This window comes from Sceloporus occidentalis, unplaced genomic scaffold, assembly GCF_023333645.1.
Source record: "Sceloporus occidentalis isolate IW3139 unplaced genomic scaffold, rSceOcc1.0.p SCAF_1, whole genome shotgun sequence".
In the NCBI taxonomy this organism is placed as follows: Eukaryota; Metazoa; Chordata; class Lepidosauria; order Squamata; family Phrynosomatidae; genus Sceloporus; species Sceloporus occidentalis.
In genome coordinates, this window is record NW_028316981.1 from 241,528,938 (window position 1) to 241,541,091 (window position 12,154).

Sequence of the window (12,154 nt, forward strand, 5' to 3'; positions counted from 1 at the left end):
TGACAATAAAAATAACATAATTCAAGACCAGGAGGGAGTAAAAAGACTTTGGATGCAATACACAGAAGAATTATACAAAAAAGATGACAAAATGAATGACACATGGAAGGAAGAGGCATGAACCCCAAATTCTGAAAAGTGAGGTGGAATGGCAATAAGAGAAATAGCGAAAACAAATCAATAGGAACAGATGATATTCCAATTGAACTGATGATTATGAAAGGCTATGGAATGTCCTTAAAGACATGAGAGTGCCAACACATCTGATAGTCCTGATGAGGAATCTGTACTCAGGACAAGAGTCTACTATCAGAACAGAACACGGAGAAACAGAATGGTTCCCAATGGGCAAAGGGGTCTGTTCAACTTGTATGCAGAACATATTATAAGAAAAGCAAGCTTGGACACAGATGAAGGAGGAGTGAAGATAGGAGAAAGGAATATCTACAATCTAAGATATGCAGATGACAGCATACTAGCAGAAAACCTTACAGATCTGGAACACCTAGGCGGTTTACAGACCGCCATTAGGGACGTCCTGAGGATGTCCCAGTTTGAAAAAGGGGTGTCTCTTCCAGACGCCCCTACTAAGGAAGATCAAAGAAGAAAGTGCAAAGGCAGGCTTAATGTTGAACATAAAGAAAACAAAAATAATAATCACTGAGGACCTTCACAAGATCAACCCAGACAATGAAGAAATAGAAATAGTAAAAGACTTCTCATACCTGGGATCAAACATTGAAAAAAATGGGTAGTGCAGTCAGGAAATCAGGAGAAGATTAAGAATGGGGAGGGTGGCTATGAAAGAACTAGAAAAGATTCTAAAATGCAAAGATATACAACTGAGCACAAAAGTTAGAATTCTACAAGCCATCGTATTCCCTATTACCATGTATGGATGTGGGAGCTGGACAGTTAAGAAAGAAGATCAGAAGCAAATCCATCCATTTCAGATGTGGTGCTGGAGGAGAGTGCTAAAAGGACAGCTAAAAGGACAAACAAATGGGTCCTAGAGCAGATCAAGCCGTAAACCTCCCTGGAAGCCAAGATGACCAAACTGAGGCTGTTGTACATCATGAGAAGGAAGGACTCATTGAAAAGCCAATAATGCTGGGAAAGGTGGAGGGAAGTAGGAAGAAAAGAATGCCATAGGCCAGATGGATGGACTCTATTAATGAGGTCACGGGTTTTATGGGGTTGCAGGAATTAAGCAGAGCAGTGGAGGACAAAGGGTCTTGGAGATGTCTCATCCACAGGGTTTCCATGAGTCAAGATTGACTCAAGAGCAGTTAACAACAACAGTGTAAGTTCTTTAACTCTTATTTTTTTTTTTAAAAAAGAACTATCCCCCTCTCCGAGTAGAGTGGTGAAAAACACTAGCTTAGTCCATCCTGGGAGGACTGAAAAGGACCACTGACACCCTCTGATCTCCATGCCATGGTGCTGCTTCTGACCTTTTTGAATACCTGGGTGGGAAAATGTCAGTGATGGCAGCTCTTTGCTGCTTCCAAGAGGAGTCAGACTTTGAAGGATCTGAATAAGACATTTGTGTATCTTTGTCAGCTTTCATGCATTAAAATCAGCTTTCATGCATGCATTAACATCAGGCAAAGATATCATATTAAAGTTGAAGACTATGGCCTGGTCCAGACGGGCACAATTGGACGCCCTCATCATGTGCGAGGGGTGGCGCTTCTAGACATCCCTTGCCCCTTGCACGTGATGAGGGCATCAAAATGGCAGCGCCCTGTACAGATGGGTGCCACCATCATAACGTGACAGACGCCTAGCATCTGCACGTCTCGGTGCCATTATGTCACGAGTGCGTCATTGGTGCACTGCAGCATCATAATGGCGCCGCAAGAAGAACCTGCTTTTTGTGGGTTATTTTTGGTCCGTGGGGAAGTCCTGTGGTATGGAGGCTGTGGCTTCCCCGCGAACCAAAGCTAAGCGCCTGGAGACCGTCCTTTTTGGATGGTCTGTCCCGCGCCTATAATCACAGCAATATTTCTTTGCTTTGCCTTTTCATCCTTTTTGACATTGTGTTCCTTTCATTTGCCCTGCTTGTGCCCAGTCACCTCCCCTACACATTGCACAGCCACAGTGTAACACCATTCTCTCCTCATCCATCCAGGCTTTAGGGTAAGCATAGTTACGCCTGCTGGAATTTTGTAAATTCGTTGGCATTGTTTCCTTTTGCTTCATCCTTTACATCCTTTGTTACATGCCCTTAAGTTTTACCCTTGACTTATCTATGAGTCATATAAAAATCCATAATTTTGGCCCCAAAACCTGCCCTTGATTTATACAAGAGGTCAGCTTATAGTTGAGTATATAAGGTGTATTGCATAGTGTGAATGGGTCTCTAATGTGTGAAACCTACAACTAAGAGAGGCATAATGCTGGATAAAGAGTATTCTGATTTTAGAATAGCCTAATGTGTCAACACAGGTTAAAATCCAACAAATATTGGCAACTTCTTTTTTCCTCAAAGGAGCCCTTTGGAGGAAATAAATGGAAGTCATATCACAATTATGCTGGGTGGAATAAGGCAATGGGGCACAATAAAGCACATTTTGGGTATGTTTAAATATCATTCCAGTAAAACTAATGGGGTTTAGTGGATTGAACACCCACAATTAAAAGAAAACATTTTAACTTGTTTTTTCTCCTTATAATTTCCCAGCTTGTTTACTTTTATTGTGCCTTTTCTAGGAAAAAGGATTAATTTGATTTCTTGGCTTTCAGGTGTCTTTTGTGCTCCAGAAAAACTGTTAGATTAAAGGCAGAATATTATTCTATGGCAGACTCTTAAAAGAACTGGAGACATTAACATCCTAATCCTTAATCTATTTCTTGATAGTAAGCCCAATTGATTTTAATATAATGAGTGTGATCTAGGCAAAGTTAGGTTCTTTTATGTCCCATTGATTTCCATGGGGAAGAGTGCACATTTAATTAACTCATGCAAGTGAGCAGTGATCATTTTTCACCCTCAGGGCCATGCAAGACTTAAATGTGTTTGCCTGCATCAGAATCTTCCTCAAATACATCCAGTTCAAAGCTATGCTTGCTTATCTGTGTAAACCAGTAAGCTCAAGCCAAATAAATGTGTATAACTTTCCTGCTGCATGGTACAATCCTGTGCTTATTACTTAACTGTGTTTCATGCCACTTACTCTCAAGTAAGATTACATAGGAATACAGTCTGAGACTGCAATATTATACAGATTTACTTTGGAGTAAAGTCCATTGAATTTAATAGGGCTTACTTCTAACAATGTATGCCTAATATTATATCACTAGATTTTTCAAGATAATAAAGGTGGTGGTGGGGGAACAGTGTGGTAGCACTTTTATGATAAGCAGATTTCTTTAGCATGGGCTTTCATGGAAGCTTCTTCATATGAAGAGAGGACTATATACATTAGGCAGCCATGTACAATTTTGAAGTAGATATGCATAGTTGCTGCTTTTAACAAAGTTTTTCTTTTCTAGGCAGAGTCTTATTTTTTAAAGATTACTTGTGGCAACATAGAATCATAGTAAGAAGCAGCTCATTAGTATATGTTTTTGTTGTTGTTAGTTGCTTTCAAGTTGACCTCAACTTTTGGTGACCCCATGAATTAGACACTTCCAAGTGCCACCTATATTCCACTGCTCTGCTTAGGTCTTGTAGATTCTGGGATTTGTAGTTTTATGAGATATTCTCTGTCAGAGAGCTCTGGTGCCACAATGAACTACAAATCCTAGGATTTCATAACACTGAGTCATGACAGTTAAAGCAGTCTCAAATTGTATTATTTTTGCAGTCTAGATTAGATTTTGCTTGATGAGCAGGGAGATACTTCATTGCTAAGTAACCTTTGGGGCATGGGAAGCACCTGTATATGTTGCAGAACAAGACTGGAATGAAGGCTTTGGTCCATCTATGGAAACCCACCCACACCAACCAACAGGTTGATTCCCATTGTCTGTTCTTCTTCTGCTTTCCAAAGCTCACAAATTCCATAGTGCTCCTGTGGAAAGGCCAGCATGCTACAAGAAGATGCCTGGCCAGTACTCTATCCCACTTGCTATGGACTACAAAAGAGCCCCCAAGTAAGCTGAGAAAACTTTTACTTCTGAAGTCAGATTTGCATTGGTTTAGTATCTTGTAATTAGATTGTCCTGTTTGGCCTATGCATTGGGAATAATACAGTATTGATAATACAATAGTCATTTTTGTAATTTATTTAACTCTGCTCCCACCTCCATCACTATGTAACTGTGCATATATACCCGAGGCTTGATGGTGTGCTCCACTATGCATGTGAGAAAGTAGTTTGTAGTCCACAGAAACTTCTGCTAAAACAATACTGTGAGAGTTCTAGCCTTAATGACATACTTGTTTCTAGTTTTGTTTTGAAGAAAGGAGTAGTTTTGATTCTTAGGTAATTTCCTTGTGAATAATGTAACATTGTTGTTGCTGTGTGCCTTCAAGTCATTCCCAACTTACAGTGACCCCAAAGCAAACCTGTCATGGGGTTGTATTGTTATTCTCGAAGATTGCCTTTGCCTTCCCCTGAGACTAGGGGCATGTGACTTGCTCAGGGTCACTCAGTGGGTTTTGTAGCTGAACTGGGAATTGAACCCTGTTCTCCAGAGTTGTAGGCCAAACTACTACACAATACTGGATTATAGTAACACTGCTCTCTGTCAAACAAGATACAATAATTGTAATCTTTAATAGTGCTGATTTGGAAGACAATTGTTAAAGAGTGGATGCTAGTTCAAAATCATCCAGACAACAATTTTAAGTTAATAGTTTTTTTCCCCATTTTAACAGCCACTTAAGAGTCTGTTCTTTGTATCCACTCTGGTAATGCAAAATATTGATTTTAAATAAGAAAAAAATTCCCCAGCCAACCTCATTATTTCTCTCGTATCTCTCCTGTGTTTGGATAGTTAATAAATGCAGCCATATTTTGTATTTTAAGAGAAACCCTTGATTTTGAAAACAGATTCCCAGAGAAAAGTATTCAATGCAATAAAATGAATAATGTATTTTGTGAGAATGAAATGGTGCTGTAAGATCGTTCTTTCAAATATATGTGATTATTTCAAATATTATTGTGTGAAGTTAGCTACTAGTTCTAGTTTCTCATTCCTTGTTCACACACAAAAAACCTCAGTGTTGTCTCATAATCAAACCTAATGATTTGGGATGGCTCAAAGCTTATTATCTGCTGCACATGGCTAGTTCCTTATTTAGAATTGTCAATGATCTGGAAACAGCACATGCCAAAAACATTGTTTTTTGATTGGAGTGAATTGTGTGCCTCAAGGGAGGGGAACTTTCATTTACATGAATATATGTCATGAATAAACCAAATCTTATTTTGTGGTATGTAAGGCCTTTTACATTTCTCCTTTCAAAGTTTATTCATCCAGATCCACTTCAGACTTTCATGAGAATAAAGAACTGGTAACTGAAAACTTGTAACCAACTTCTGTATTACCTTGAAAGTGGTATGACCTTTAAGAAATCACACACATACACTTGTTTCTGTCAGAAAGTTTGGCATGTTTTTAAATAACTAAACAAAACCCTGTAACACCTATTTGACAGGGATGACAGTGGGACAAAAGAAAAGTCTGTGATCACCATAGAAAAAATGCTTCTCATGCCACCTCCAACTGTTTGAAAATGTCTTGCAGCCTGACTTATCTTAGGAACCATGAAACTGACCCAGTACCATAGTAATAAAGGAATAGGAACAATTATACTTATTTTGTACTATTCTTGCAATTAAAGAGGCACAAATAAAGTATGTTCCCAGTTTTACCCAATATTCTGAACTGGCAGTCGAGCTGGCAGTTTTTGAGTTGGTCTTTGTATACCCTTTTTGGCTTTCCCTGTGGAAGTAGTTTGGTTTGCTCTAACTGGCAAGTGGCTATAACTCTATTCACAAAGTAATCCAAAGGTCAGAAAAAAAATGGCATGGCCTATTGTTTCATCTTTTAATAGAGGTTTGCTATGTAAAAATCAGCAGGTCACACTTTCTATAGTCTGGAGCTACATTGATTATTTTCATAACAGGAAGCCTAGATAGGAGAAGGGGACACAATAGCTGACTTGAATCCTGTTTTCAATCCTGTCCTCACGTAAAAGACAACAGACCAAAAGACAGAGCTTTCTATATGTACATGAGTCTCCTGTAATCCTGATTTTTCATGATTATAGTTCATGTGGTAAGTCTCTTCAAATGCACAAGGGTCTCCCTACAGACCTACATAGAAGACAAAGAAGACAGGGATTGAGGGGGCCTAGATGTTTGTGCCTACTCCCTTTGTGTAGGCTCTACACAGGACTATGCAAGATCTGAGGGTACTGGGAGGAGAGATCACAGAATTGGCTCCAAAATTTGGCAGAAAGAACCTGATGCCTCCTATCGTAGATATTCTGTGTGTGCAGGAGGATATAAGGAATGATAGGTTGTTGAGTAGTTTTCATGAACCTGTTGCATGTTGTCCATTGTGAAAAGACCATAAGTTAGGTTCAGTGGTAGCCAATTTTGCAGATACAAAATTGATTAACTTTGTACATGGAAATGCAGAAGAATGATGCCCATTGGCCTTGGTAAGCAAGGTGCTTCTTTGTTTGTATGCTTAAGTCAGAGGTGGGCATGCTCTGGGGTGCAGGTTCAGGAAGGCCACAATGCACTCTCAAATCCATCATTTTGGGTCACTTCTCATTGCCTTTTGAGACCCTCCCTTTATTTGAAGATCTTGCTATTTAAGGGTTGCACACTTGCTATATCACTGAAATAGTATATTTAAGCAATTTTAAGAGATATACACGGTTTGAGGGAGGGCGGGCAAAATTGTGGTTTGGGTGTATATGTGGGGTGGTCACTGGAAGTAACAAAGGCTGTACTGAACCTTTCCAAGGGCTGCATGTCATGGGCTTCACAATTCCCACTCCTGAGTCTCCTGATTTACATAATGGTAATTAATTACTTGGGAAATACCACATAACAGTGGGGCATGCTCACTGAGGAAACCTGGAAATAATTAGAGATTGGCACGGTTGTGGCTGATACTGTTCACCTTATCCAGCAGGAACTGCTAGCTGAGTGGGGAGGCTATCAGCATTTCTCCAAGAGGTGTGAAGTACTGCTGTTTCTGTTTTGATAAAATGGCATGTTCCCACAACAGAAGAAATTCCCTGAGGGAAGATGTATATCCTATGGTTGAAATGGGAAACAGCAATGCATTTGTTATGGGATACACAAAGAAAGAGTTCTGATAAATACAACTTTGTTTCTGTGATAGTGGCATAAGGCCATATATGGAGGAGTAACATTTGTTGATGTACTTATTTTTGGCAGAGAAACTTCAAGTGCTATAATTAAATGCATGCTTTCCTCAGTGAATTCTCTCTAAAATAATATAATGTTTCTTTACAGCTAAGTAACTTGAAACAAGTGAAGTTTGTAGATATATCAGCAAACAAATTTGCCTCAATTCCGATATGTGTGCTCCGGATGTCAAATTTGCAGTGGCTGGATTTGAGCAGCAATAACCTCAGAGATCTCCCACAAGACATAGACAGGTAGTTCTCATTTTTGTCTTTTCAATGGCACTTGGTTTTAAATGATTGACTATATTATCTATGTTTAGGAGTGGTTGGGTATGAAGGAGGAACATAAAGCTGCCTTTTGTCCCATATTGAGATAAAAGCAGAATATGAAACAAACAATCAAGTAAATCTTTTGATTATTTAGTTCTCAAAAGAGAGAATGAATAATTTCAAACGTTTTCTCTCCACTGGTTGAGTTTACACAGGTTTGTGCAAAAATGTTAAGCAAAAACCCAAAAACCCACAATATTTTTGTGCAGAAAGCATTGTGTTTTGCATAAAATAAGATTTTTAAACACAAAAAGCATTGTTTGTAGAAACCCCACCAAAAATGAGGGGAAAACCAGGAAAAAAAAATGCTGATCTTTGGCCCGTTACAGACGGGCCTTTGCTCTGCCCCCAGTACATACTAGGGGTTGGCTGAGGACGCAGCGTCCAATCAGGCCTCACCCCTAGTGCGTACTGGGGGCATAAAAATGGTGGCACCCTATACACATGGGTGCCGCCATTTTGACATGACGGACATTTAGCGTCCGCACGTCATGGCACGATTGTGATGCTGCAAGTGCGCCATTGGCACCTTGTGGCACTTTTTGCGGGTTCTTTTTGCTGTGCAGGGGAGCCGCGTGGTTTTGGGTGCTCTGTAAAGCACCTACATCTTCCTTCTGAAAAATGAAAAATTTCATTACAGTTGACAGATTTTTTTGGAATCTTTCCCTGTCACACCTAGTTCCCCCCATTAATCTGATTCCTTCTCATGGGGGCTAAAAAGATACCTCCATTGGCAGCAATGGTGATGGTAGAATGGGGGACAGAAAATTAGAAACAAAAGAAAAAATATCACAGACACACACACATACACACCCATCACATAAAAAAGTGGAGATGGAAAAAGGAAGACTCTTTTAATGCCAGGCAGACAAATTCTTGGATAGGCTTTTTGCTAGTATGTAACAAAAACTCAGCAGCTATTTCATGTTGTGCATTTAACTATTTTATTCTGTCATTTTCCTAAGGCTAGAAGAATTGGAAACTCTTCTCCTGCAGAAAAATAAGCTGACTTACCTTCCACATGCTTTGGTCAACATGCTAAAACTTAGTTTACTGGTTGTGAGTGGTGATAGTTTGGTTCAGATGCCCACAGCTATCTGTGATTCAACCAGTGGTTTAAAGTAAGTGAATAACAACATGCGACTCCTCCTGCACTTTAAAAGCCTTCTGATTCTCCTTTGACTTGGATATATTCACTTCACTTCTGGAGTAAATAAAAATCTGTTCAACAATATTAATTATGTTCAAGGTTAGGGGGAAAAGTTCATAAATCACTCTGAAAAGATCTCTCATAAGTGGGTAAAATGGCAAATGTGGTCCAGTTTTTGCTGTTGTGTGCCTTCAAATAGTCTGTGACTTATGGTGACCCTAGGTTTTCTTGGCAAGATTTATTCAGAGAAATTTTGCTGTCATCTTCCTCTAAGGCTGAGACAGTGTAACTTTCCCAAGGTCATCCAATGAGTTTCCATGGCTGAGTAGTGGAGATAAAAATCCCAGTTTCCCAGAGAACTAATCCAAACCATTACACAAACCACTACAACATCTTGATGTAAGCTTAATGCATAATGTCATAAAAACAACAATGTCATAATTTCATGTGTCTGCTAATGGGTTCTGAGCTGGTAATGAGTGATCTGGAAATAATCTTCAATTAGTCATGGATGCCACAGTGAAAATTATGAGCCAAGGTGTGGCAGATGTTGATAAGAAAAATCCATGTGGACCAGAAGTGACAGAGCCAGATTTTTGGCACTCAAAGAATACAAACCTGATCCGTCCAAGGACAACAAAACCATTGAGAGCAGATTGAGCTCCCCAGCATCTTAAATTTGTCATCCAAATTGTAGAATCATGGTAAGTCAGTGTCTCTAACTTCTAGTTCAAACACCCTCCCCAGAACATTGTTGTACAAAGTGGGTAGAGACTGTAACCTGTTTATATGGTCCACAGCAGATGGGAAATGAGCCTATAATTTACCTTGCATATATGGTATCCTACATGTCTGCTGTCACAAAACCACTTCTGAATTAACATTTATTATTGCTAGTGTCCTTTGGGCAACATGCCAGTGATCCAAATAGCTAACTTATGCCCACAGATAACACGACTTAGCTCAGTAACAAAATAGGAAGAACAAAAAATTTATGCGGTAGTAAATCATTTGTCATTTAGCAAGGAACAGTCTATTCATGATAAGAAGTACTGCATAACCCCTTCACGCTAATATTTCATCTTCTTGCAGATTTATAAGCCTCAAGGATAACCCTCTTGAAATAACCTCATTTCAAGAGATTGAAGAAATAACAGAAAGTGACCGTGATCGTGAGCTGTTTGAAAAGGAATTTATGAAAGTCTACATTGCAGACCTAAAAGAAAGAGGTACAAAAATATATAAAGGGGATGCAAGCTAATTTCCTTTTTATTCAAATGTAAAAGAAATTAATTTCAAGCTAGTTTTCTGGATACATCAGGAAAACACTAGGCAATTGTGATTTGTGAGATCAAATGGGGCATTTTATAAAGAATCTCGAGTTCATCACAGAATAATGATTCATGGAATTACATAATTGTGGAATTTAAAGTGTTGTGTTTTTTCCCCTCAAGTTACTTAGTCAAGCCTTGTCCAGTGCAGGAATTTTGCAACTGCAGCATTTCAACCAGATGGCTATCAAGCCTCCACTTAAATAGTTCTGGCAAAGGATTTAACTCACATAATTTCAGAGTTATAAAAGCTCTGTGATGGACCTAAACAATATGTTGTTGTTTTTATTTTATTTTTTAAAGACAAGCTTCTATCTCGTATTGTGGTATCATCTTGAAATGTACTAAACTGACTAAAAAACAGAATTTTAGAGAATGAATATTTCCTGTCATGCAAGGCTGCTTCTCTCTCTTGCATAGCCACCACTGTGTTCTTTTGTAGTCTTTTGTAGTTGCTCTTCAAAAACAGAGCTTAATTGTGGTGTCCCTCAAGGTGCCATCCTTTCCCCAATGCTATTTAACATTTATATGAAGCCGCTGGGAGAAATCATCCGTCGATATGGGGCCGGGTGTTATCAATATGCTGATGACACCCAAATATATTTCTCCATGTCCTGGTCATCAGCAATAACGACAGATGGCATCTCTCCCCTCAACCAGTGTCTTTAGGCAGTAATGGATTGGATGAGGGAAAACAAGCCCAAGTTGAATCCAGACAAAACCGAGGTACTTACGGTAGAGGCCCCCAAACCAGGTATTGGGCTGCAACCTCCAGTCCTAGAGAGGCTCACGCTCTCCTCAAAGGACTGTGTTCGCAGTCTGGGGGTGCTTCTTGACCTGTTGCTTCAGATGAGGAATCAGGTGAATGTGACGGTCAGGAGCACCTGTCATCAGCTACGGCTGATACGCCAGCTGTGCCCTTTCCTAGAACAGGGTGACCTCAAAACTGTAGTGCATGCACTGGTAACCTTAAGACTTGATTTTTGCAACGCCCTCTACATGGGGCTCCCCTTGTGCCTAGTCTGGAATCTCCAGTTGGTACAGAATATGGCAGACAGGTTGGTCACAGGAACAGCAGGGAATGGCCATATAACACCAATACTGAAGTCACTCCACTGGCTGCCTATCAGTTTCCGGGCACAGTACAAGGTTTTGGTTATTACCTTTGAAGTCCTACATGGCTTGGGCCCAACCTATCTAAGGGATCACCTCCTTCCATATAATCTGCCCTGTACACTCAGATCCTCTGGGAAGAATTTACTACAGCCCATAAAGACTAGATTGACGGCGACCTCCCAGAGGACATTTTCTGCAGCCACTCCCAACTTACGGAATGGCCTGCTGGACGATATCCGTCAAATTACCAATCTAGAGAGCTTCAAAAAAGCCATTAAGACGGATCTCTTCTGGCAGGCCTTCCCGGAATAAAATACTAGCCATGAATAAGACTTCCCTATTTATCGAACTCTGCCCATGGTTATTGTTTGGATTTTAAAATGTTAGTTTTAGTTTTATACTGTTTAATCTTGTTTTAAGGAGAGTATTGTGTATATATGGATATATTTTAGTCTGTTGTACGCTGCTTTGATTGCTTGGCAAAAAGCAGGATAAAAATAAAAAATTATTATTTTATTATGTTACTAAAAGCAAAACTGTACCTCAGGGATAGGGAAACAGTGGCCCTACAGGATGTCATTATACTATTGAATCCATTGTCGGTTTTGCTTGACAGAAAGTGTGCAATGATTAGCAATTCTGACTAAGAAGTAAAGACAGAAATGGCTAAAGAAGCAAACTAGGGCTTATTATACAAACTCCATGAAAGGTTGGAAAACTCTCTAAGGACGTTAAGCTAAAGTTCACTTAGTTCACTATGCTTCACTTTTAGTATAAAGACATTACTGCACAAGCCTCGTTCTCACCACAATTGCATCAGCTTAAACAAACAAACAAACAAACAAACAGAAACATACCAGTTTCAGAGTAGCACACCTTGTG

The 12,154-nt window shown here is 39.6% G+C and overlaps 1 protein-coding gene across 1 annotated transcript in view; it reads left to right on the forward strand.

Annotated features, from left to right (window-relative positions):
* Positions 1–12,154, forward strand: part of LRRC2 (leucine rich repeat containing 2) — a 75,688-nt gene that overhangs the window by 58,368 nt on the left and 5,166 nt on the right. The window contains exons 6-8 of the mRNA XM_089512032.1: positions 7,452–7,597; positions 8,641–8,796; positions 9,918–10,054. Of these exons, the coding sequence (XP_089368158.1) occupies positions 7,452–7,597; positions 8,641–8,796; positions 9,918–10,054 (439 nt within the window). The remainder of the gene's footprint in view (positions 1–7,451; positions 7,598–8,640; positions 8,797–9,917; positions 10,055–12,154) is intronic.